The 25,090-nt window shown below is 37.6% G+C and overlaps 1 protein-coding gene across 1 annotated transcript in view; it reads left to right on the forward strand.

Annotated features, from left to right (window-relative positions):
• The window catches only part of brinp2 (bone morphogenetic protein/retinoic acid inducible neural-specific 2), an 87,120-nt gene that overhangs the window by 42,479 nt on the left and 19,551 nt on the right, over positions 1-25,090 (forward strand). The window contains exons 2-5 of the mRNA XM_077724363.1: positions 3,177-3,605; positions 11,782-11,972; positions 15,679-15,860; positions 17,460-17,565. Of these exons, the coding sequence (XP_077580489.1) occupies positions 3,244-3,605; positions 11,782-11,972; positions 15,679-15,860; positions 17,460-17,565 (841 nt within the window). The 5' untranslated portion in view covers positions 3,177-3,243. The remainder of the gene's footprint in view (positions 1-3,176; positions 3,606-11,781; positions 11,973-15,678; positions 15,861-17,459; positions 17,566-25,090) is intronic.

Genomic DNA, 25,090 nt, shown 5'->3' on the forward strand with positions numbered 1-25,090 from the left:
AGGTAGACTGACGCTAATCCCTAGAGCCTATTCCATCTGACTTTGGGCCAGAGGAGTGGGACCGACTATTGTGTATTCACCACATGCTGGTTTGAATCTGTCAAATATATATGAGGTTATAGTGTAGGAACAATAATAAGCAAATAGGAGAGTATTTCACCGGCTCCTGGGTGACAGTATCTACCTTCCATAGGCTAACATAGCATTTCATCTTTGAAGACGTCTTCCATCAGTTTAAGAATATAGCAGAGAGTTGTTATGTCTCGTAAAAAGATTATCGTCTGAATGGAAGTTACTTTGGCCATATAGATAGCTGGCCGCAAAAGGAAGAACATAGCCTGGTATCCGAATCTAGCCACAACGAAGGACAGTACAATATTTTAATTATTATTATTATTTTTTAGCAATTGTTCTTGTTAGTGCAGGGATAGTGAACAGTATTGCAATGTGTAAGTTATATATTAGTACAGAGATGGTTTTAAGTCCAAATAGTTTTAATAGACATAAAGCAAGTAAGATAAGTGTATCACTGTTATTCACCTATTCTGGCAGGTCTTGGAACCTATATACCACAATAAATGAGGTATTACTGTATTCTATACAATCAATGGCAAATTACTAAAGGTAACAAATTGCTACTTTACAGGTTATGTGCAAATAACAGATTTTGAATAGGAGTACAGTAGGTTAGATAAAATAACTCCCGGCTGAGCATACTGCTGACATGTTGTTGTATATTACCAGCTGTAAAGATGTTTACAGAGGAACAGTATTGATAGGCCTTAATTGACCATATGGCTGTTTGTTTGTCCAACTGGAGAGCAGCCAAAGACAGCACCAATAAGGCTGCAGTGCACATGCGTTCAATATGTACTCACGCACACAGAGCAAGCAGTTTTCAGCCACTACCCATCTGTGTAGTGCACTTCTTCCAACAGTGTCTGCATTATGCTGCAAAATTCAATCACTGATTTGATGATTCATAATGGTAGGTTATACATGATTTAAATAAACTCATATCTGTTGAGGATTTATGGGCTCATATTTCTCCCATGACAAACTGAATCTTAGATATAAACTGAATTAAAAATGCTGAATGTGGATTTGAATACTTCATTGAATAGTGGAAATTGGAATATTGTTTCTGAACAATGTAATTTGAATTGTTATTATTGGATTTAGATACATTTATTGGAAACTGAAATCAAATCGTCACTATAAGGTTGCAGTGGTTCTTCTGCCTGACCTTGGTGTAGGCAGTGTGGGTTCGATTCCCACTCACTGGCCGGTTGTCTGTCTCTCTGTGTATCCTACGACTGACTGGCGACCTGTCTAGGGGGTAGTCTGCGTTTCGCTAGAAGATAGTTGGGTAAGACAGAGGACTGAAAAATGAATGAATGAATGAAATCAAATCCGCATCTCAGGAAAACATTGCCCCAGCTGCGTCTACAAGACGTAACAAAATCCAAATCACACATCCTTCAAGTCCTGTTACCTTTTCTCCCTTATATGATGTACAAAAATATGTAAACATGTTTTATTCCAAAAATAATATGGGAAAAATATGTCCAAATTTGCCAATGGCGTATATTTGTTACGTGTAATTGATGTTTTCCCTAAGTATATGCATGCATAAAATTTGAATGTGAATATTACAACTTGAATTTGTATTTGAAACTGATTTTGTCTTGTGAGACCAAAATAGTAAAAATTGAAGGAGTCAATTTTTTGGTGAAGGGGAAATATAAATTTCAAATGAAGTTCTTCATATTCAATTTTCATTTCAATGTTTTAAATTGGAAACCTGATGGCGTGAACTGTACAGGTTCACTCGCTTGACTTTGATGCGGGCAAGGGCTGGCTTGATTCCCGCTGGTGGCGGTATGATTGCAAATGTAAGTGGTCGTTTGTCCCTCTTTATGTTCTACGACTGACAGGCGACCAGTCTAGTCAATGTGTACTCTGCCTTCCGCCAGAAGTCGCCTGGGGTACGCTCCAGCACCCTCTGTCACCCTTACCAGGATGTGCGGTATGGAAAATGAATGAATGAATGTTTTAAAAGGAAACAATACAATTTCAAATCACATTATTAAAAAATAGTTTTATATCTCAATTACATATTCCAGCTTAGGGTTTCAGATTCAGTATAGATGAGTCAGTGAAAAACATTTTTGCCTGTAAAGCTTATCTTAAATATAAGAAAACATGCTCTTACCTCTACCAACAATTCAAATTTACTGAAGCAAACTTGAAACCTTTGCATTCTACCAAAGATTTATAATCCCTCGAGGACATCTCCCCTCATAACTGAAGCATCACTTTGCAGGGGGTATAATTGCATTACAGAGAATTTCAGATAGGTGTTCGCCCGTAATGTATGCTGCTGAATTGTAGAAATACAAAGCGGTGAGTGGCAACCAGATTTTTGTGGAAGAACAGAGCTTGCCTTTTTGGACAGAGAAACCTCCCCCTGTTCTGGTGTTTGCCAAGCACCACACTAAGTGTTGTACTGCACACATACACTGCAACGTGTGACTCCCAGTTGTATAAAATCCAATAGTGACTCGGTGGTTGGGTAAATTTCAGTGCACAGTTGATGAACTCATGAAGACTTCAATTGCAATTGTATCTTCATCACCTAATGTTTTCTCTCATGAGTTGATGAAAGGAAAGGATTACTCAAATGAGCCAAGAAGTCAAGCCACATTTACACTAGCCTTTGGCATTAGTGACTCAGTGGGAAGTTGGCAGAAATGTATGTTGGTACACTGCATTTCATTATATCCTTCCTTTTTACAGGCACGGTTGCATTATTTGTTGAATAGCATTCAATTAAAACTTGTTGAAAATAATATCCAATAAACATAAGCAGAGCTTCCAACCTCCCTTGACCCCATTACAGGAGTACCCCTGTCCCATTTCCAGAATTTTTCCAGAGTGAAATCAATTTATGCAAAATCTATATAAAATAAATCAAACTGTTATTATCATGTTTTTACATTATTTGAAATATTTGTTTTTTTTGCAAACTATTGAAAATGTACAGCAGTCTTTCATTTTCAAGAAGTATTTGTTGAGAAAGAACTGTTGAAAATAGAAATTGAATGTGATTCAATGTGTGTTAGGAAGACCAAGAACCTGCATAGTCTTATTTATTTTATTTATTTTTGTTACAGGTCAGTGGTAGGTGTCTGCCAGAAGAAATGCCGGTCCTAGGTGCCCTAGTACATCATCACCAGGACCATGGCAACTCATTGGCCTATCAAAAAAGAAGAGTGCTCCCATGGAACTGCCTCTCCTATTAGATGGTCAGCATCATCCTTGATGCTTGTATGGTTGACGTGGGTGTTCTTATGGCTGCTTTGGCCCATCCGAGCTGAACAAGTGGCCAGCGAGGGGCATTTGGGAAAATCCCTGTCTGGTTCCCTGTCGTCCCCCTCGTCATCTTCCTCTTTATCCTCAGCATGGGGTTTTAGCACGAGACAAAGTGGAGGACAACTGGACTGGCTTCTGTCAGAAAAGGGACCTTTCCACCGTTGCCCTGAGTACACGGAGTTCAGAGAGCGGTTCCAGCAGGGATTTTCTACCAGATACAAGATTTACAGGTGAGAAGATGGATGAAGTAAAAGTATTTTGTCTGGATCTGATAAACCCTGGAAGTGTTTGTACTATGAAAAGGTCAAATAAGTGTTAGGATCCATGGAGAAGTAAGTTTGAATCCTGAAGCAGACGACTAAAACAGAAGGAGACATGTTACAATGTTTATTATACCCCAAAAATACACAAACACAAAAGTCTTTGGAATCTGGTAAACAATGATCTAAAAAAACAGAGGGTAACTGAGGCAATGAATGGAGGATGGTAGGAGTTTGGTATGAGTCAAAACCAAAGCAAGCCACTTATTTTCGGGGTTTAGACATTATACCCATTCGCGACGATAGATTGGGCCAGATATCTTTAAAGCGAATGACAAACACTGATGGTTAATTAGGATATTGCAATTTTGTTGTTCACCATATGATTGGGGAATCGTATACAGTGTATACATTCTTAAAAAAGCACTGTCAAACTGTCAATATACAGTATATCCACATGTAATAAGGCCTGCCACAATAGTTACTACATTGACTTATTGTTTAAAAAAAGAATAGAAAGACAATCTTTTATCCCAGACACGATACATAGTTTATATGCATTATTAATATTAAGTTGAGAGTCTGCTTTGGATCTTCGTGGAAGCTGTATAAATAGGCGTCTATGAGACACAAATATACTTTGGCATGCAATCCCATATGTCCACAAACCCTGAGATTGTAAAGCTTCCTATATTTCAAATGACCTTTTTCGTTTTTTTTCTTTAAACCTCAAGTAATTTTTTAAAGTCCAAAGTAGGGAAAAAGGAAATACGCACATTTTTTGTCGTTATACAAATTACAAAAACATTGATATAAACTTTGATGCGACACATTGATGTGGAAGTGAACCAACAATTGGTGTCTTCTTCCATGCCTTACTTCATCTCACACTTGGTGAGAATTTGTATTATTATCATTTTTATTATTATTATTGTACATCTATTTAAAAAAATCCCTCCAATCTTGCATTCAAATAAATACATCAAGCATGAATGCTAATAAATTCTACATAAAAGTGTTGTACATGCCAAGCCGTTGAATGATCCAAATACAAATTCAGCTGCAGGGAATAAAATGCACAATAATATTTATTTAACAAAAAGAGCATGCTTAAAAAACAACAAGAGTATAACAAAGTACAACAAAGGTAACATGACCAAGTCTGCGAGAAAACTAAGGAAAATTCAATCACAGCCAGGAAACTCCAAATTAAACTGGCACTTGATCTATTTGGAATAATAAGATACAATAACAACCACACCAAAAAACAGCAAGGCCGAGTCGAAAATAAAACTAAGAAATGCAAAGTACCAAATAATCAAAAAGACAAATACAACCCAGCAAAGGCATGTCGGGCACACACAGTGGTAAGTTACTCTGACAATGATCTGATTGTTGCCGTTGTCCTTATAAACTGGGTGCACCAATTCTTTGCAGTTGTTTTCCACAGCCCAGCCACTTCGTCTTAATCAGCTGATGAAAAGAAATCGAGTCATTGCAGACAAGAGAATTTGACAGAAGTTTATTAATATCCACAGTTCTTAAATATCCATCAAGTAAAAAAAAAGTTATGTAACAATTATGTTCATCCTATATATTTAAGGATTTCCAGTACTTAGGTTATTTATTAATTATTATCCACATTCCTAAATATCCATAAATTGTCAAAAAAAAATTATGTAACAATCATGCCCTCCTGTATTTTTAAGGGTTTCTGGTATAGAAGTCAAAATTAGTTTGTATTTAAACACAAAAAAATCCAACAGAAAAGTACATCCGTTTTGGACATTAAATGGCTTGCCTGTGTAATGCATTCCTCATTGAGTATGGAATGGAAAGTATTTGGCAAATCAATATAAAGCATATAAAGCCTGGCTGCGGAATTAGATTAAATAACATTCTTCATCCCGTATTCGGGAAATATAATTGTCACAGTAGCCAGAGGGTTAGAATACATGACACAGCAAAAGAAAAAAGAAAGAAAAAATAAACAACATTGTGATCACAACACTCCCTTGACCTGTGCTACTTGCGTATGTCTCATTGTTTCTATGCCAATTTTTAGTCTTTTGTCCTATTTTTTCTCCTCCTCCCGACTATTGCCTTAATGGTTTTATCTTGGGTTTTTAAATTCAACTTGCAGAAGGGACTAAAAATGAAAATTAGCCTGAGGCTATAATCTTCCATATTTACATATATATGTATTGCCCCTTTATAAAAGAAATCAAACTCAAACGTTAAAACGTCGATGTAATCAGGGCTACCGAATGTAATAAATCAGAAGAAAACATTTGTGAGGTGAGAACATAGTTGGACAGCGGTTGCCCTCCTTGCAAGTTTCTCTCTTTTTATAAATGCATGTTTATGTTGTTTAATGGCAAATTTGACAGTTAGTGTTGCTTCTTTTTTTTCTCCCCAACCTATAGTATCTTACCATTTACTTGTTCTCTACACATAGTTGAATAAATGCTTAATTATTATTTTATTTATTTTTTAAAGATATGTGCTTTAGCCTATTTTGCTGTTTTCATATCATTGGACTGCACATTGGTGTGTATTGGCTTTGTTGTGGAGTCTAATCGGAAAAAGATTCTGCCAAAGCATGACAGCACTTAAAAATAGCTGACATAAATTTGCGCTTTAGATTTTGTAGTCTCCTAACTAGACAGGTGACACCTAACTTATTTAGGACACGATTCAAATACAAACAGTATGCACAGGTTGGGACATTTTTCATAAAAATACAGTTCAGACTTTACAGAATTGTCCTTTAAATGGCATAGAAATTAAGGAATTGCAGTTTGGATAAATACTTTCATGTAACGATGCTTTGTGGCAACAAATTGAATAGTGATGGAATGTTTATTGTTTGATAATATATATTGTTTTTTAAATAGTGGCACCTTTTATGAAGACCGCATATTAATTAAGGTTGAGCAGCAGAGCTTAGTGTATGGGTTACACCCACACAGTTCAATGAACGTTAAACATCATGACCTGAAATCCTATGTTTATCTGCCTTGACGATAACCAAGCAGATGTCTGCACTGAGAAAGGTCTGGTCCATTTTCTTTATCAATTTTAAGCTAATCAACAACTACGGTGTCTTTTGACCATATATAATACATCTAAATGTCGCATTTATAATTTTTTTAAATTAAATTACAGTGGTATCTTGAGATATGAGGATAAAGTGTTCCGGGACTGAGCTCGTATGTCGATTTACTCGTAACTAAAACGAACGTTTCTCATAGAAATTGACTTAAAATTAATTAATTTGTTCCAACCCTCTGAAAAAACACCAAAAACAGGATATTGGAGTTGGAAAAACATTTGTATTTGCTCTAATTCGCCATCTATTAACAAAGTAACAAATAACCAGTGGTTTAATAGTACTAAAATGATTTTAACAGTACTAAAATTCAATGGATTTTGCACGGCAACACGCTCGTAACATAACAAACAACTTTAAATTGACTTGGATTACGATGCAGACACACTCAAAAATAAATTTAATCTAACCTTGCACAAAATTTAACTTTGAAATTTAATTTAAATTTAGTTTTTGATTTTTATACCTTTCTTCTCCCGGGTTGGCTCTATTTGCCACTCCTCCACCTCGACTTTCAGATGCAACCTATCAACGGTTGTTTGCTTTTGTCTTCTCTTCAAATGATTTCCAAAATGACGCACACAAATGTCTTCACATTAGGATAACACACGGCCACTTGCCAATGAGATGTAGTATATACTGCTCTCGTATTAGCAATTGATCCGCCATTCGCACTGACTAACGGGAAAATATACACTGAAAGAAATGCAACGCTCCGCCCAGTGCTTGTAGAGACATTACACGAGGGAGTTGCGACCAGAGAGAGAGTGTCCATGATGTTTTTATGAGCATTCTCTCGCGACCACTGTATGCTCATATACCAAAATGTGTCTCGTATCTCAAAATAAATATTTGCTCAAAATTTTACTCGTGTCTCAAATTGCTCGTACGTCGGGGCACTCGTATGTCGAGGTATTACTGTATACTTTTTGAAATAAAATGAATAAGACAAACATGACTCTAAACTACATATGCAGTTCTTTTTTGGATATTCATACTAACAGGCATGTATGTTGGCTAGCAAAAATCCATCACTTAGCCGCACTGGTATATGAGTATCACAGTTCAAAGCGGAATAAAATCTTACAGTGCAGAAAATATGGTAATTATGACTGAACCCCATTCATTTAATTTATTTTACATAATACTTAGTCCCACCCGGGTCACTGGTTGATCATAATCTATCCCAGTTGACTATAGCCCGAAGGCGGGGTACACCTGACCTGCCAGCTAATTGCAGAGCACTTATAAAAAATGAAAAAATAACCTTCACCTGCACGTATACCTATGGAATATATGGAGTGTTCAAACAACAAAGCTTGGATGTTTTGAAGGCTGTAGGAAGAAGTGCAGTGTATATGGATAAAACTCAGGCAGGCACAGTTAAAACACTCAAACTCAACAACGGGAAGGCCTTAGCCTGGGTTGAACCATGGATCTCAGAATTGTTTGGGACGTTGCTTACTGATCAAGCACTTTGCACAGTAGTCTCCATTAAAGGAGTGATTCCTTTGAAAATAAAACATTTGAATGACGTGTTTAGAAAATATCTGTCCTTCTGTATTAATGCATATTACCACTGAGCAAATAGCGGGGCGAGCAGCCTAAGGGGGTGCGTGAAGCGATACCTGGGAGCTTGTGACTCAGGAAAATTAGGGAATTATGGTGAGGTGTTCTTAGAATTCTATAGAAAAACACTATTTTTCATTTGGGGGGAGGCGTGAAACGTTTAATTCTTCCTACATAGGGTGGAACAGAAAGTAATTGCGAAGCAATGCCATGGAGGATGGATTGTGAGCAGTGGAAAACAATTTCCATGCTGTCACTTGAAGGTTGTATACTCAACCAACCCTCCACTCTGAAAATTGCCACCATGTGTATTTAGGTCAATTATTATTCATATGGGGAAGCTGTATATGATTCAGGTGCAACCAACTGCTCATTATAAAGTTTTAGGTCTGCTCACGTTCAACTCACAAAGCTCACATAATAACCCACAGCTTGGAACAAATAGGCTACTGGTAAAAAGAAATGCAAGAGTCTGAAATTTGTATTTCTTTCCACCATACTTTCTCAAACTGAAGTTCTTGAGTGCATCATTTCGAAAGTTCACGTATCTAAAGGGCGCTGAAACGTGGGTACAACTGGGCTGCATCAAATCTTTTATATAAAAAAAATGTTCTCATTCATTTTTATTCCATACCTCACATCCTCAAAAGGGTTGCAGGGGTTGCTGGAGCCTAACCCAGCTGACTTCGAGCGAAAGGCAGACTACACCCTAGACTGGTTACCAGTCAGCTGTAAGGCACACAGAAAGAAAAAGGACCATTCTTAGGCCCCAATCATACCAACGCAAATTCAGCCCGTACCTACCCAAGTCAGGCGAGTGAAACACTACACCACGAGGCCTTTTGATTAAACAAATTCCCATGATTGGTTACACAATGCCAAAACTCAGATGAAAAAAAAAAAAAAAGCAAAAAAAAAAAAAAGGTGTCAAGTGATTGTTATATCCACCCAGGAAGCCATCCGAAATTTTCAGTCTTTTTTCCAAAGGCAAATAGTATCCAGGTGGTATTGTCAAACATGTTGCCAGCAAAAACCTCCAAGGAACTACTCTGCATCGTCAACAGAGTTCCTTTCTTTTTCTATTTTAGAAACTAAATTTTAACTGTTTCAGCAAAATTAAATGCCAGGGCTGCAGGTGTAATCACCACTGTGCTATAACAGTTTTATTAACATCATCTGTCATCATTAGCCAAATAGTCAGACAACAGTCTGCCTGTTAACTCTTGGAAAGCTCAGAGCGAAGGTAAGAAAATGATGCACATCACATTTAAATGTATCTCCATCTCATCCAGCCTCCCTGCCATAATGCAGTCACTGTGGAGAACCCTGGCAGACACATCAGTCAAAATCAACCCCATCGAACTAATGTACAACCAATGCCTGCCATTTTTCTTGGATTAAACATTAATCTGCAACCATTGCTCAGTGAGGCAAGTGATACCTAATTTGATATCAGGTTAGTCATAATTGATTAAGACAACAGATAGTCCTGTCGATAATGATAGCAAAATAATAGCTGTACATCTGGGACATGGTTGACAGGTTGTGGGTTCAAATCCAAACTCCAGCCTGCCTGTGTGGCTTGCACATTTTTTGCCTTTTCCCCCAAGATGTACATGATATGTCAATTTAAGATTACATTTTCCATAGTTGTGAATGTGTGTGAAAATTTGTAGCAAGTTTCTTATCAATGTCAGCTGAGGGGCTACAGCAGGGGTGGCCAACCAGTCAGAGACCAAGAGCCACATTTTTTACTGTGTTACCGCAAAGAGCCACATTTTTTACTGTGTTACCGCAAAGAGCCACATCACACACATACCTTTGCTCAGCCAGATTTATTGTAAATGTCACACACCAGCATAGTAATGACATAAATTGACTCCTACAGTACTAACAGCACAAGCCAGTCATTATCAACAATGAACATTGTGTGCACTGTCTCACACAGACAAACTCTCAGTTCAACCAAGTCCACAAACAAAAATATAATAATTTACAATAGTGTTTTTCTTTTACTATGCATGTTACTTAGTGGGACTTCTGTCATAAAATCAGAGCCTATTTTTGCGCAACATTCGCTCCTTGTGAGCTGTCATTTATTATGAATGGCTTTTAACTAGCGCGCCCACCACGTGGGTGTACACCTCGCTCTCCTATTGGCTGCTCCCGGCTAAGCACTCTCGCCTTGGTCTGCCTCGCAGGGGGTGTGGCTTTTTCAGCCGACGCTCGAGCTTTGGGATACTTTTTGTGTGCGCGACGCCGTTCATTGTTGCTTCTGGTTCACGGGAGCTCTCCCACTCTGTTAAAAACGTTTACTCAAATGACCTTGCTCCTGCTGGGAAACTTTGAGGTATTTTCATCCCAAGCACATGCGCATTGGACGAAAATACCGTATTGAACTCAAGCGAAGCGCACACGCAAATAAAAATAAAACACAAATACAAACTTTGATATGGACGTAAGAGCCGCATGCGGCTCGCGAGCCGCGGGTTGGCCACCCCTGGGCTACAGCAAACTCACTGAATTAGGGATTGTATAAAAATGCTAAGCATTGCATTATTACTTAAATTGAAATGGTTGTCATTCAAATTTGTTGGAATGCGTATTTATGAGTGTCAGGTCATTTTGAAAAATGTATTCAGATTTTTCTTTTTCTGCTTAGTTTTTAATATAAGCAACCAGAACTGTTACATTTCAATTAGATCAATGGTCTAAAGTGCAAAATAATTTAGTTTGCGATTGTTTATACACAATTAAAATTTAAATAATTTAATAATATCATAATAATAATAAAAGAGAATAAAATAATTGATTCAATTATTTAAATAGTTTAATTCCAGAATATTCTGTCATTTTGTAAGATCTCACAAAACTCAAATGCCTACTGGCTCTATATTCTGTGTGCTATATTATAAATTAGTTGGGTACAAAATTGTAATAATATACAATATAGTCTGTTCTACAATCTTAGAAATGTTATAATGTTGCTCTCGGTCGCATTATTTTTTTTTAAACATTTGCATCCATTCATTTTCTGAACCGCTTATCCTCACAATGGTCGCGGGGTGCTGCTACCAATCCCAGCTAACTTCGGGGCAGAGGCTGAAGACACCCAGATACGGTGGCCAGCCAATCATAGGGCTAAAGGAAAAGGACAACAACCATTCACACTCATACCTAGGGGAAATTTAGTGTTCAACCCGCCTACGTTGCATGTTTTGAGAATGTGGGAGGAAACATGCAAACTCCACACAGCAGGTCCGACCTGGACCCCACACCTGTGAGGCCGACGCGCTAACCACTCATCTGCTGGGCCGCCTATTGAAATATTAATTCCAAAAATTTTGAAAGGCAAACTCTTAAGAAGTCTAAAACGTTTCCTGAATCACTTTAGTCATATTTTAATATAAGAGTCCTTAATGAAGAGTCCATTTATTCATTTTTTTGATTGTTTTTTTTTGGAAGGGAATTCAGCCACTGGAAGGTAAACAGCCTGGCAACGGAGAAGAGAGACTTCTTTAAAGCTCCGTTGCCTTTAGCACCAGAGTTCCTACGCAACCTGCGATTACTGGGGCGACGACCAACCTTGCAGCAAATCAACGAAAACCTCATCAAGAAGTATGGAACCCACTTTCTGGTGTCTGCTACCCTCGGCGGTAAGGATATAGTTTAGGTATACATTACATTAGACTGACTGACTTGACTGTTCAATTCTTATTGCTGAAGTAATACTGGTGACTGTGCTTAAAACATTTTGTGCCCAGCAATATTGTTGAACACTATAATATAATCAACTCCAGTGAATTCATACTCCCTAGTGGCACGGTAAATCTTCCCAGGATTAATGTCCCAATATGATTAATTTTACACAATAAGTAATGAATTAATTGAATCTTGTCAGTGTATTTAAATTGCAATAAAATATTTTTGTAACAGTTTACCTCTGCATAGTGGTAACCAATGACACATTCAAGGGCAAAGATTGCAGCAGAGTAAATATAACCAAAAACAGTAGGCAAAAATAGTTTACCTCTGCATAGTGGAAACTACCGACATATTCAAGGGCAAAGATTGCGGCAGAGTAAATATAATCAAAAACAGTTGGTATGAGGAAGTGAGACACAGAAAGCTGGCTGACATCGAATCATCTGGGACTCCAATAAAATTGGATCTCTGAACAGAATGGTTATTATCTTACATTTACTCTTCTCAGCTCCGAAAGTAAGCATAGAAATTGAATAAATAAAAACTTGATTGGCATTGATTAGCGCACTGGACTCACAGTCCTGGGGTCGAGAGTTCGATCCCAGGTGGGTCGTACCTGTGTGGAGTTTGTATATTCGTTCCAGGTACTCTGGTTTCCTCTCACATCCTCCCCAAAAAAATTATGCAGGGTCGGCTCATTGAACACTTTAAATTGTCCATATTAATGAGTGAGTGTGAATAGTTGTCCGTCTCCTTGTGTTCTGCAATTGGCTTGCCTCGAATTCAGGGTGTCTCCTAACCAGTGCCCAAACTCAACTGTGATAGGCTACAGCACCCCCTGAGACCCTTGTGAGGATGAGTGGTTCAGAAAATGAATGAATAACTGAAAAAACTTGAATATATTAAACCAGGGATCTTTTCTTTATTGGTGTCCTTTTTGCAGACAACACCAGTTAAAGCTTTGTTTTTCGATTCCCATGTCTCTGTTAACAACAGCACACATTGGCAGCACACACATTTGCCACATGATCAAAGCAGTCTTCAGTAAAATGTTTTGATCAAAACAACAGAACACTTACCAGCATGGCCACTGCCTTGTGCTCAATCCACTCAGCTCACACCACTTTGTCAGGCAAAATAAAACTTCAAGCTTATATTGGCAGTGTTTGTTTTGTTTCTTACAAAACAGCTTTCAAACTGTGTTTTGTATATGGCTTGTATTAACAATTTTACTGATAAATATGATTGAATTTATTGGAAGAAACAACTTAAAGCTTGGCTGCATCTCACTTCTGGTTTAATGACTGCCTTATAGGCGAATGCCCAAATGTGATTAAAACTGTGTTTTGAACTTTTTGATTTGTTTCACAAAAATAATTAGCATGTTATGGCTCAGAAGAGTTTGATCTATTGAATTCAATAAAGCAACGGCATGTCTTTGAAATGTGGGCTGAAACCAGAGAACCCAGAGAAAACCCATGCAAACTCCACACAGTAAGATCGACCTGGATTATAAACCAGGATCCCAGAACTTTGAGGCCGACACGCTAACCACTCAACGGCCATGACGCCCCTTTAATTGTTCTATAATCCTAAATCTAAATAAACATTAGTAGCTAGAAATGCTGGGCAGAGCAGATAAGGTTTAGAATTGACCCCTTTCTAACACTGTTTTACCTCATTGGATTTCTTTTTACCCTCTTCACCCCTCTTAGGCATTGAAATAACTCACAAAACCAAATTGCCTCGGCATTGATTTTGGACACCTCACAAATCAAGGCATTCTACGTTTGTAGTGACATTCTCATAATATTAACACATTGCAGATCCTGCTTGGCATTTACTATAAAATAATTTTGCTGTTGGTATAAAGAGGGAATTGATTGATGACTATTGTTTTTCATAATGCTCCAGATTGATAACGCCTTCACAGGGCACAGATTTACTAGGCCACTATTTTCAGATCATTCTAAATATGTATTGTTCAGTTTCACAAAATATTGATAGTGACATTAAATCAATAGGTTTCCCTCATGTAAAATTGAAATGTACAATTTTGCATCCTGTGTTTAGGCAATAAGCAGCAACATGGAAACCTTTACCTCTAGACCTAGTATATGGCACTCGATGGTCTCTTTTATTCATTTTTTATTTGTGTGTATGCCTCTTTTTGTGTATTGGATAAAAAGGTTGATAGGAAGAGAAAGTAGGTATTTTAAATTAAAAACACTATCTCTCTCCATGTCCGATACTCGTGCCTTGCGGCCTCTTTGCATCCAAACAACCATCACTTGTTTTCCATTTAATGGACAACTCTCCTGTGGAGCTTCAGCATCAGAGCCGAAGAAGACTGATGTAGCCTCTGACTGATAGTTAGACTCTAGATGTAATTAACAAGCTTGGCTCCGGTTGTCTGTATTGTAATTGTACGAAAAGTCAATTTCGAATATTTATAAAAACATAATTTAAAAATAGTTTCTAGTTTTATTTGTTTTAAAACTAATTTACTTATAAATAATGTGTGGTGTATTTTTTTCAACAGTTAATCAACTCCAGAAATTCTTTTTGGCACCATTACCAACTAATGTCTACAAAATGATTTTTTTCTTCCTTGAGTTAAAAATACACTTTAATATTGAATATTTTTTCTTTTTACCCGTTTTTCACAAAATTATTAGGAAACATTTTCTCTTAGCTAGGACTAAACAATCATTTTAAATGATAGTATAAGATAAAATGGTTAGAAAAAAACTGCTAATGCTGACTCAGACACCGTTCTCCATTAGGCAGATGCAATTTCAACGGCTGTATTATATGAAGAGATACTATACATTAGAATATCAATATGATATGCTGCATTTGGAATGCTGCATTTGGAATGCTGATTTTGGCAGCAGCTAAAATTATGGAATTATTACCAAACAATTTGTAAATTTCGAAAACATATTGGAATGACTGTGGGTACTAACATTTTCATTTTTGGGGTGACTAGAATTGTATTGTCCCTGACACCCTAAGTTCACTGCATCATACATCTGACAGTGTGTGGGGTTGGGGTCAGCAGAGGGTGGCATCTGGTCAAGTGCCTGCCTGCCGCCTGTCCAATATCACCTATGTATCTATTAATGCACCACATACACCATACTCTTACGCGGTTCTCTTTTGCTGTCCAGACCATGCTATCCTATTTTTACCTGTGGACTGTATTACTCTACCCTAACAATCGCTTTTCAGTGTTGTCTTAATGGTTGCTGGCAACCATGATAATGGTGGGTGAAGGCAAAACTAATTACCTATAAACACATACCAGTAAATAAAACTAATGGTGCAAAAATTAGTTATTATCTAGATAAAAGTAGAATGTTGACTAAATAATTCTCAGGGGTTATTTGTCTCTATGCTGGATTCTTTCTCTATTACACATTACTAACATTGTTCATGCACTAACCTCACTCAATGACAATCCTATCTGACCTTTTTATCCTTCAGTGTCCTCTCCCCAAAGGGTGTCCTCTTGTTAAGAGTAGTCATATTGAGATGGATACAGATGTAGTATATCAAAGCTGTTAATAAATTATGTAAATAATGTCAATGAATAATGAAAACTGCATGTCCTGTTACTTATTTTGCTTGTCTGATTGAGTGTTTTATCCGCAGGTGAGGAATCATTGACAATTTTCCTGGACAAGCAGAAACTAAATAAGAAGTCAGAAGGCAACAGCAATACCACTGTGGTGTCTTTGGAGCTGCTCCATCAGCTAGCCGCTTCATACTTCACAGATCGAGAAAGCACCCTAAGGAGACTGCACCACCTGCAAATTGCCACATCAGCAATTAAGGTAATCTATTTGATGCTCACTCATCCTTTGTGAGCTCCACTTTTAACAGCTACACAGTTTGGCTTTACCATCCTGGATGTTTACTTCACTCAGATTCCCAGTGTTTGGCATAATAGTTTTCTATATGACACTATTTAAAACTTTCTCATCAGGCAAACCAACATGAAATACCAGTCCTATGAATAATGTTGTCCTATAAAATGCTGTCCAGGTACTGTGCTGTCTTGCTCATAACAAACACCCTAAAAATCTAAAAACAGAAACAGCAAGACATAGAGACATAGTCTCCCAAACATGTCCTATGTCGATCCCTGTGGGCTCCACCCAGTGGGACGTGCCTGGAACATTTCCTCAGAGAGGCATCCGGGAGACAGGCAAATCAGGTACCAAGCTCATGTGGCTTCTCTCAATGCGATGGCGCAGTGGCTCTACTCTGACCCCTCCCCGTATCTCCGAGCGCATCACCCTATCTCTAAGCGAGAGCTATTTTGGCCGATTTTACACAAGTTTTTGGGTCTTTTAGTCTCGAACCACAATTCATGACCATAAGTATGGGTTGGAACATAGATCAAGCAGTAAATAGAAAGCTTGCCCCTTTGGCTCAGCTTCTTCATCATGACAGACCGATGCAAAGTCCACATCTTTTCAGACGACACACCAATCCGCCAATCTCCCCCTCAATTCTTTCCTTTCTTGTGTACGATAACCCAATATACTTAAACACCTTCACTTGGGGAAAGACCTCATCCCCACTTTGAATTGTCCAATGCCATCTTTTTCCGACAGAGGACCATGATCCCAGATTTGGAGGTGCTCATTCTCATCCTGATCGCTTAACACTTGGTGGGAGTGAAGCTGTAAGATGATAGTCTGCAAAAAGTAGAGCTGCAATACAAAGACCACTAAACCGGACACGCTCAGTATCAGCTGCTGCTCTCATATTCGCCTATTCTGTCTAAAAAGTTGTGAACTGAATCTTTCATTCAAAGCACCCTTGGCTGAGTATAACTTGTAATGGAAATGAATCTGTCTGATCTGTGGCTACACAGACAAAAATCTAACACAGCATACTCCCTGAGCACCCCACAAGACTCCTCAGGAAGATGGTTGAACATTTTCTACAAAGCACAGAATGTTACGTTATAAACATATTTTTTTCACTTGTTTTTGGTTGTTTTTCTTAATCTTTAATACATTATCTATTGTACATATAAGACATTTGAATAACTGGTCATCTTCATTGCTAGCCATTATATATATAATATATATATACTATTTTTGGCCTCCAACCAATTGTACATGCACTGGAAATACAAGTATGCCAACTAAGATCCTTCTATTATTTGTACGTTACAATTGCCATTTACCTAAAACGAGTAGGCACGTTGTATCCAAAACTATATTACTCTTTAGTTCTTCATAGTAGTTTTCAATATAGTAAGACAATGTAATATCAGTTTGTTCAGTGTTCTGTTGAAATTCACACATACAGAGATGTATGTTAATTTTTTGCTGTTAATTTTTTTTATTGTATGTATTTTTCAGATATTTTTCATATATATACATGTGGTAACGAGATCTATATTTCCTGTTTCCTAGGTAACTGAAACAAGGACAGGTCCTCTTGGCTGCAGTAACTATGACAGCTTGGATTCAGTTAGCTCAGTGTTGGTGCACAGTCCAGAAAATAAGATCCATCTAAAAGGTATTGTTGAGTGACACTCACCCACACACTTCTAAGGAAACAAACATGCACCTCTATTCATTTTAAATTCATGATTTAAATGGACAACAACTTCAGAAGAGCCAAAGACTACTTACTGGACACACATTTTTCCTTCTTCGACTGACTTATAGGCACATATTCCAGACACTGATATCACTTACAGTCCATACGCAGGAGGTGTCCTGTGCTGTACTCGACCAGGATGACCCTTTATTTTACGGTGCAGTAGTTCATATGTCTGTTCTGCTTCGCTGACTCATAGTCTCATGGGCAATCTGCTATTTTAGCATTGTGAAGATGGATCGTGTCCTGCAACATTGACCCTATCACAACCTCTGGAGTTACATATCGAGCACTCATGGATGAATAAAGGGATTTGAATTTTATTTAATGAAATATTTGAACCAGGTGTGGGCATTATAGACTCAGAATTCTAGAAATGCAAAGCTGATATTTTGATGATATGGGAATGAAAACTCTAAATTGTGTATTTCTGCTTTAGATTAACATCATTTTTATTGCACAGAATATCTGAGACACTCATTTCACATTGCAATAACAATTGTTGTATCCGTGCCAAATGGCAGGCAGTTTTAGTTCGCTGGGGGCAAAATAACACAGTGTAGCGCAGGGGTTTCCCACTTTTCTTCATTTCCCCTGTGTCCATATTATTGGGGGAGCAGGAAGTGTTGAGAAGAAAGGAACTACTAAACAAAAGGAGCTGCATATACCAAAACCGACTGAAAACTCTCTGAAATTTGGTTATAACAAATGATAGAGTAATTAACTCGCAAACCACAAATTTAATAAATGCCTAAATAGAAAATAAATAATAGCTACATACCTAGTATATTATCTATAAACCAACCGTGTACTTTTTTCTACTGCAAAATGAAATGTGTATACATTCAACTTTGCGCTTAAAACATTATGGTTTTTTTTCTTATTTCTTCCAGAGGGCTTCATGTTTTTTAAAAATATTTTGAAATTTATCAAATGTATTTTCCATATTCATTCCTCTTCTCAGTCTCATTTTAACTAAAGGGGAACCAAAGGTTATAGTCTAATGACTCCATTCAAAATACACCCATACTTCCCCCCAGGGTAATTGCCTGAAGTAAATGCATGCAAACAATAGGATGAAAATAAAAGCACACTCTATAATTAATTACATGATTTGGAGCACTCAAGGTTGTGGCCCAATTAACAAAATGTACTTAATGTGGGTTGTCCTGCCCTCTCAATGTATTGTGCTTCCAAGCGTTAACAAGACTTTCATACCTTAACAGCAACGAAATTGACTGAAACAATGGGATATAGGGCAATTAAAACAGACAAAAAGAACACAATCCTAATTCATCACACAAAGTTACTGTAAAACTTAATTTCCTCAACAACGGTAATACCCCAGTCTTATCGGCAATTGCTGCATTTTCCACACTATAAGACACAACTAAAAGACAATTTTATAAACAGTCCCTATATTGCTATATTGAGCCTATATTGCCCGTTTCTAATCTTTTCCACCTTGTATATGGATAAATATTGGTTAATCATTCTATCAAATTCTCTTTAGCACAGCTCCATCTAGTTGATATATAATGCAACTCGTAACCACTACAGTAACCCCTAGAATATTGTGGATAATGTAGACCAGACATGGCCGTGATTATAGAAAAACACCCTTTTAGTAATACCATACTACATGTACATGTATATACACAAATACAAGGACACAAGTAAGATTATCAAGAAGTGTATTTATTAAATATTACAGCTATAACCATACGAAAAGACTGATATAAAAAACATGATGCACTGTAACTGCAATGTTGTGAAGGATGACAGTACTACTATTACTACTACTACTACAGCTCCGCCTAGTGGATGTATAACAAAATCCCCTTCTACTCTTCTAGTATTACAGCTCCATCTAGTGGATGAATCATAATCCCCTACTACTATTACGACTGCTGCTATACTACTACTACTATTACGACTGCTGCTATACTACTACTACTATTACTACTGCTGCTATACTACTACTACTATTACTACTGCTGCTATACTACTACTACTATTACTACTGCTGCTATACTACTACTACTATTACTACTGCTGCTATACTACTGCTGCTATACTACTACTACTATTACTACTGCTGCTATACTACTACTACTATTACGACTGCTGCTATACTACTACTACTATTACTACTGCTGCTATACTACTACCACTTATACTACTGCTGCTATACTACTACCACTATTACAACTGCTGCTATACTACTACCACTATTACTACTGCTGCTATACTACTACCACTATTACTAATGCTACTATACTACTACCACTATTACTAATGCTGCTATACTACTACCACTATTACTACTGCTGCTGTAATACTACCACTTTTACTACTGCTGCTATACTACTACCACTATTACTACTGCTGCTATACTACTATGCTAGTATTCCAGCTCCATCTAGTGGATAAATAACACAATCCCCTACTACTACTACTGCTGCCATACTCTTACTACTACTACTACTACTACTACCACTCCCACTACTTCCACCACCATTACTACTAATGCGTTTTATACTACTGCATTGCCCCTTAAATTAAACAAATTTTAAAATAGCCCACTCATTGAAGGTACGCCTTATAATACGGTGCGCCCTATTGTGCAGAAAATATGGCGACTCTATTACAGTGTTTTTGTTTTCCTAACAAAAATACCCAAATCTACCTTATGTATACCAAATAATATTGACATGACATTACTCTGCCTTTCTATTCTGAAACAGGACCACATGACTCACAAGAGTAACCGCAACACCTGACAGATCAGTCAGTTCTAGGTTACATAAACAATCATAAGCAAGAAACACATAAGTGTGCAAAAGCAAAAGTACAATTTATGAAAAAATATTGAGATCCGTACATCTCTTAATTCCCAATTCTATCATTTGTAGCAGAATTAATCATGTGACACTTCACACATACTCTGCCCTACTGATAAATCATAAAAGATGGAAAAGAAAGTCTATGAATCTTATGTTCTTCTGTGGGGTTAAAAATTGGATGTCTTTGCATCACGTTCTTTGAGCAGGAAAGAAATAACATTATTTTTTTTATTTCCTTTGTGCTGCCTCACCATCGTTCCCACTTTTTTCTAATCTTTGACTCTGATTCCGTGCCTGTTGTACACCTTAAGGGGATGTCTGATTGTTTCTGCGTGTGTTTATCTAATTTTAACATAGTTACATTGTTGTACAACTCTGTCAACACTAATGAAACTATTTGAATGAAAGGATTTTGTCTGGATTGTTCTACTTAATATTTAATTTCTGTACCTATTTGTTCTAGCACAGTTTAGAGATGAACACCAACTCTGAGCAACACAATTATTGTTGTTTGATGTCTGAGGGCTGTTTTATTTATTTATTTATTCCTCATTTTAACCATGTCTATTTTTTTAACCAAGGATTCAAGTTTTCTCTTTAAAAAAAAAAGTCAATTTAGTCACTCTCAACACCGCTAATCCTAGTCAGAATCGTGGAAGGCTTTGGGCCTATTCCAGCATGCTTTGGGTGAAAGGCAGACTGCACCCTAGAATGGTCAGCAGTCAGTCACAGGGCTCACATAGAGACAGAAGGCAACCCCACTTTCACCTAATGGGAATCAAACCCACACACCACCCACCAGTACACCATCAAAAGAACTATTGTAACATCGAGTGGCAATCTTGTCCATATAAGTGTTTGAAAATTGTATTCTTGACATACAATGAGAAAAAGAAACAAGCATGACAAAGGTTATGGCTACATCCCTGCTTGTTGTAATAAAATTTTGAGTATGTAAGCTGTGTACAGAAACACTTGACGTGATGTAGGTCATGCATGGGTTCAATCGATGGGCTATGATGGGATGGTTTGGGAGATTAGGCAGGAAAATGTACTCTATGTGGGTAAGTAGGGAGCTATATAATGTACGATGATATTTTATGAGGTCTGCATGAAAGTCTTAAAAATATCTAGAATCTTCCTTTTCAAACTTTTCCAAATTATTTTGCCTGGCTGTTATAAAAGCCAGATTTCACATTAATATGCAGCATGCAAATAACCCTTGCTCTGATTTTATCAAATGAAATACAAAAAAATGCTTTGCTCTGATTGGTCATTGGTGAAATTTTGGCCAAGCGTTCATAAAAGAGTAAGTGGCGTGTTAGGTAGTGTCAGTACCAGTGAGGAGCAGAATCAATTATTAGCGCACTACGAACAAGCCCAGGGAATGTAGCTGAAAGAAAATGGAGTAAATATAGTTTACATTCAATTACTTCTTATTACTGGCTCTTTGCATATTGTTGCCATCAATGACCTGAAGCTCTTCCTGCAAAATGTGTGTGTGTGTATAGATATAGACTTGTAAGAAAAGAAGTGTTGAAGAGGAGTAGAAATGTTGAGGCACACATGAGGATGATACCTTATGCCCGTAAGAAATTATAATTTTAAATAGAATACCAAAAGCCTTCTATAAATCTAAGAGGACAAATGTATTCCTGCATTCTGATTATGCATTTTGGATACAGCAATCAAATATATTTTCAACATCTAACAATTTTGTAACAAGTGCCCCTAGTGCGTTCCCTAGTGCGTGGTTCATCAGTTAAAGATTTGTCACAGCCATACCTGCGTAAAAGTCAATGCTAATTGGCAAATATGATTGTAACTGAAGTCATCTAAATGTCTCATCTCATCTTTATGAACCACTGTATCCTCATTAGGGTCGTGGGGGGAGCTGGAGCCAATCCCAGCTGTCTCCGGGCCAGAGGCGGGGGGACACCCTGAATAGGTGGCTAGCCAATCGCAGGGCACAAGGAGACAAAGGACAACCGTGCACACTCACACCCATTCCTCGGGGTAATTTAGAGTGTCCAATCATCTTAGCATGCATGTTTTTGGATTGTGGGAGGAAACCGGAGTACCCAGGAGAAACCCACACAGGCCCCGGGAGAACATGCAAACTCCACAAAGATGGACATGACCTGGATTTGAACCCAGGACCCCAAAGCTGTGAGGCCGACACGCTAAACCTAAATGTGAGCGTGTTAAAATGAAACAAAACACACAGACAAATAAATATATTACAGCATCAAAATTTCAATGTTAATCCTTAGCTACACACCACACCCAGAAAGTACAGACCAGATTGTCATTGTCTACGGGGTGCTGGAATTTAACAGAGAGTCCATCTCTTTAGATAATATGAAACTTAAAATAAAGCAAGACATTGCTAAGTGTTTAAAGGCTCCCTCTACCCAGTATCATAATTTATGTGTAAAGCAATGCATTCTTCATATTTTTAATGAAGGCTTATTGCCAAGCTGCTAATGACTTGACACCCAACCGAGTCAGTAGAAAGGGCACCAGGCTTTCCATCCTACTTCCAAACCTGAACTGCAGTGGACAACATGAAAGCAAAGTACAGTGTGAAAGCATCATTATATGTTAAGATAAGCACTCCTACAGACACTCATATCAGAGTAGTCATTGTCACAAAGGAGGCTGAGTATAGCTTCAAATTGCCCAAAACGAAAAGTGCAGTATTTCTTTAACATCAACAGATGGACAGTGAGGGACGCCTACGTGAACAGGAAATGGGGAAAAAGCTCTTCTGCCACAACATAAAATATACAACAAATAAGTATTTTGAGTTGTGATGTCTGAAACCTTTTAACGTTTTTTTTTTTTTTTTTTGTATTTTTATTTTACTTTAAGTTGCCATCTGATTTGTATTAGATTAGATTACTTTATACATCCCGTATTTGGGAAATTTGACTGTCACAATAGCAAGAGGGTGAGAATACAGACACTTGAATATACATTTTAGACATAAATAAATAGGTAATAAATAAGTCAATAAATAAAAAAAATCATAAATGGCTTTTTTATGGGGATTACTACTCATCTATAAATCCACATCATGTAACATAATAGCCATTAAAATACCAACTACACCATTTCAACTCTTTTAGTGTCCAGCGTTTAAAAAAAAACCTGCAAACTGGTACCAGATTCATTTCAAGCATTTTGACTCTTGTTTCAAGGCCAACAGAATATTATCTAAACACGGAGGGTAACTTACGTATGTGAGCTCTTATTGAAGAAAAAAATATATATTTTCTGGACTACATTATTTAGTCGCCACTTTTTGCTGTAATGTTTCAATATATCTTTCCAGGAGAATTGTTAAATGATGAGGATGCCAGCCAAATAAGGCGGAGGCAAACAGTGCAACTGTAAACGCCTGTTCTGCCAGCAGAGAGGCTCCGTTTGTCATGTCATCATTTGTTTACATTCGTCTTTGTTCCTTTTACTACAACAACAGATTTGTTGAAGCACGAGCTGCCTGTAAATTTCCATATCTATGGCTTGGTAAAATCACTTTTACTCATACATTCGCTTTTGGCAATCACTTTCATCAAGTAGCTACATGTAAGTGCTACCTAGGCTTATAAACAACAGCAAAACCAAGAGTATATTTTATTAAACAAGCAGGGAAAAAATTAAAAAGGGAAAAAACTAAATGAGTTAATTAAAACTCCTTTTAACAAGGAACTTTCACAGTCGCGGGTGCAATTTCTGTATTGAATACATCCCTAAGGTTAACCATATTATTAAGTGCAACATACGGTAGCACCTATGCATGCTAAAACATGACATGTTAGCATGAAACTGTTGGACAATTGGCTTTCACTGGACGTCCATGTGCACTAACGAAAAACTAGGTTAATTATATTATATTATGATTTCAAGCGGCCCGGCGGCTGACTGGTTAGCGTGTCGGGCACACAGTGGGAGTCCTGGGTTCAAATCCAGTTTGGTCCACCTGTGGGGAGTTTGCATGTTCTCCTCGAGCCTCCGTGGGTTTTCTCTGGGTACTCTGATTCCAAAGACATGCATGGTAGGCTGATTGGACGCTCTAAATTGCCCCTTGGTATGAACATGAATGGTTGTCTGTGTCCTTCTGCCCTGCGATTGGCTGGCCACCAATTCAGTTCCAGCACCCCCTGCGACCCTAGTGAGGATAAAGTAGTTCCGAAAATTAGATGAAATGGGGTTAGGATTTGATTGGTCAGTGAATGAGGAAGTGATCATGAAATAAAGAATAACTACCAGATAGTAAAGATGTTGACAATCACAAGGTACTGGATCCTGTTTTATATTCCTTTGCCTGCCAAATGTAAATTCAATTACAGGATGTGTCAGTGCTCTTTCCCCAGCCAAGGTAAGATGTATATACTACTGTGGCATGGCATTTCATGTGCCCTATGGTGTGGTGCAATCTTCAAACACACAGAATCTCTGCATAACCAACTCAAGCGCTCTTTTTGTCCATTCTGAGTGAGCATGGATGTAACCTTATAGTTTTAGAAAGTAGCAAGAGCAAATCTGAGTTTGGTTGTGCTTTATTCGGTAGAAAAAACGAGTTTGGTTGT

This window comes from Stigmatopora nigra, chromosome 9 (assembly GCF_051989575.1).
Source record: "Stigmatopora nigra isolate UIUO_SnigA chromosome 9, RoL_Snig_1.1, whole genome shotgun sequence".
Taxonomy (NCBI): domain Eukaryota; kingdom Metazoa; phylum Chordata; class Actinopteri; order Syngnathiformes; family Syngnathidae; genus Stigmatopora; species Stigmatopora nigra.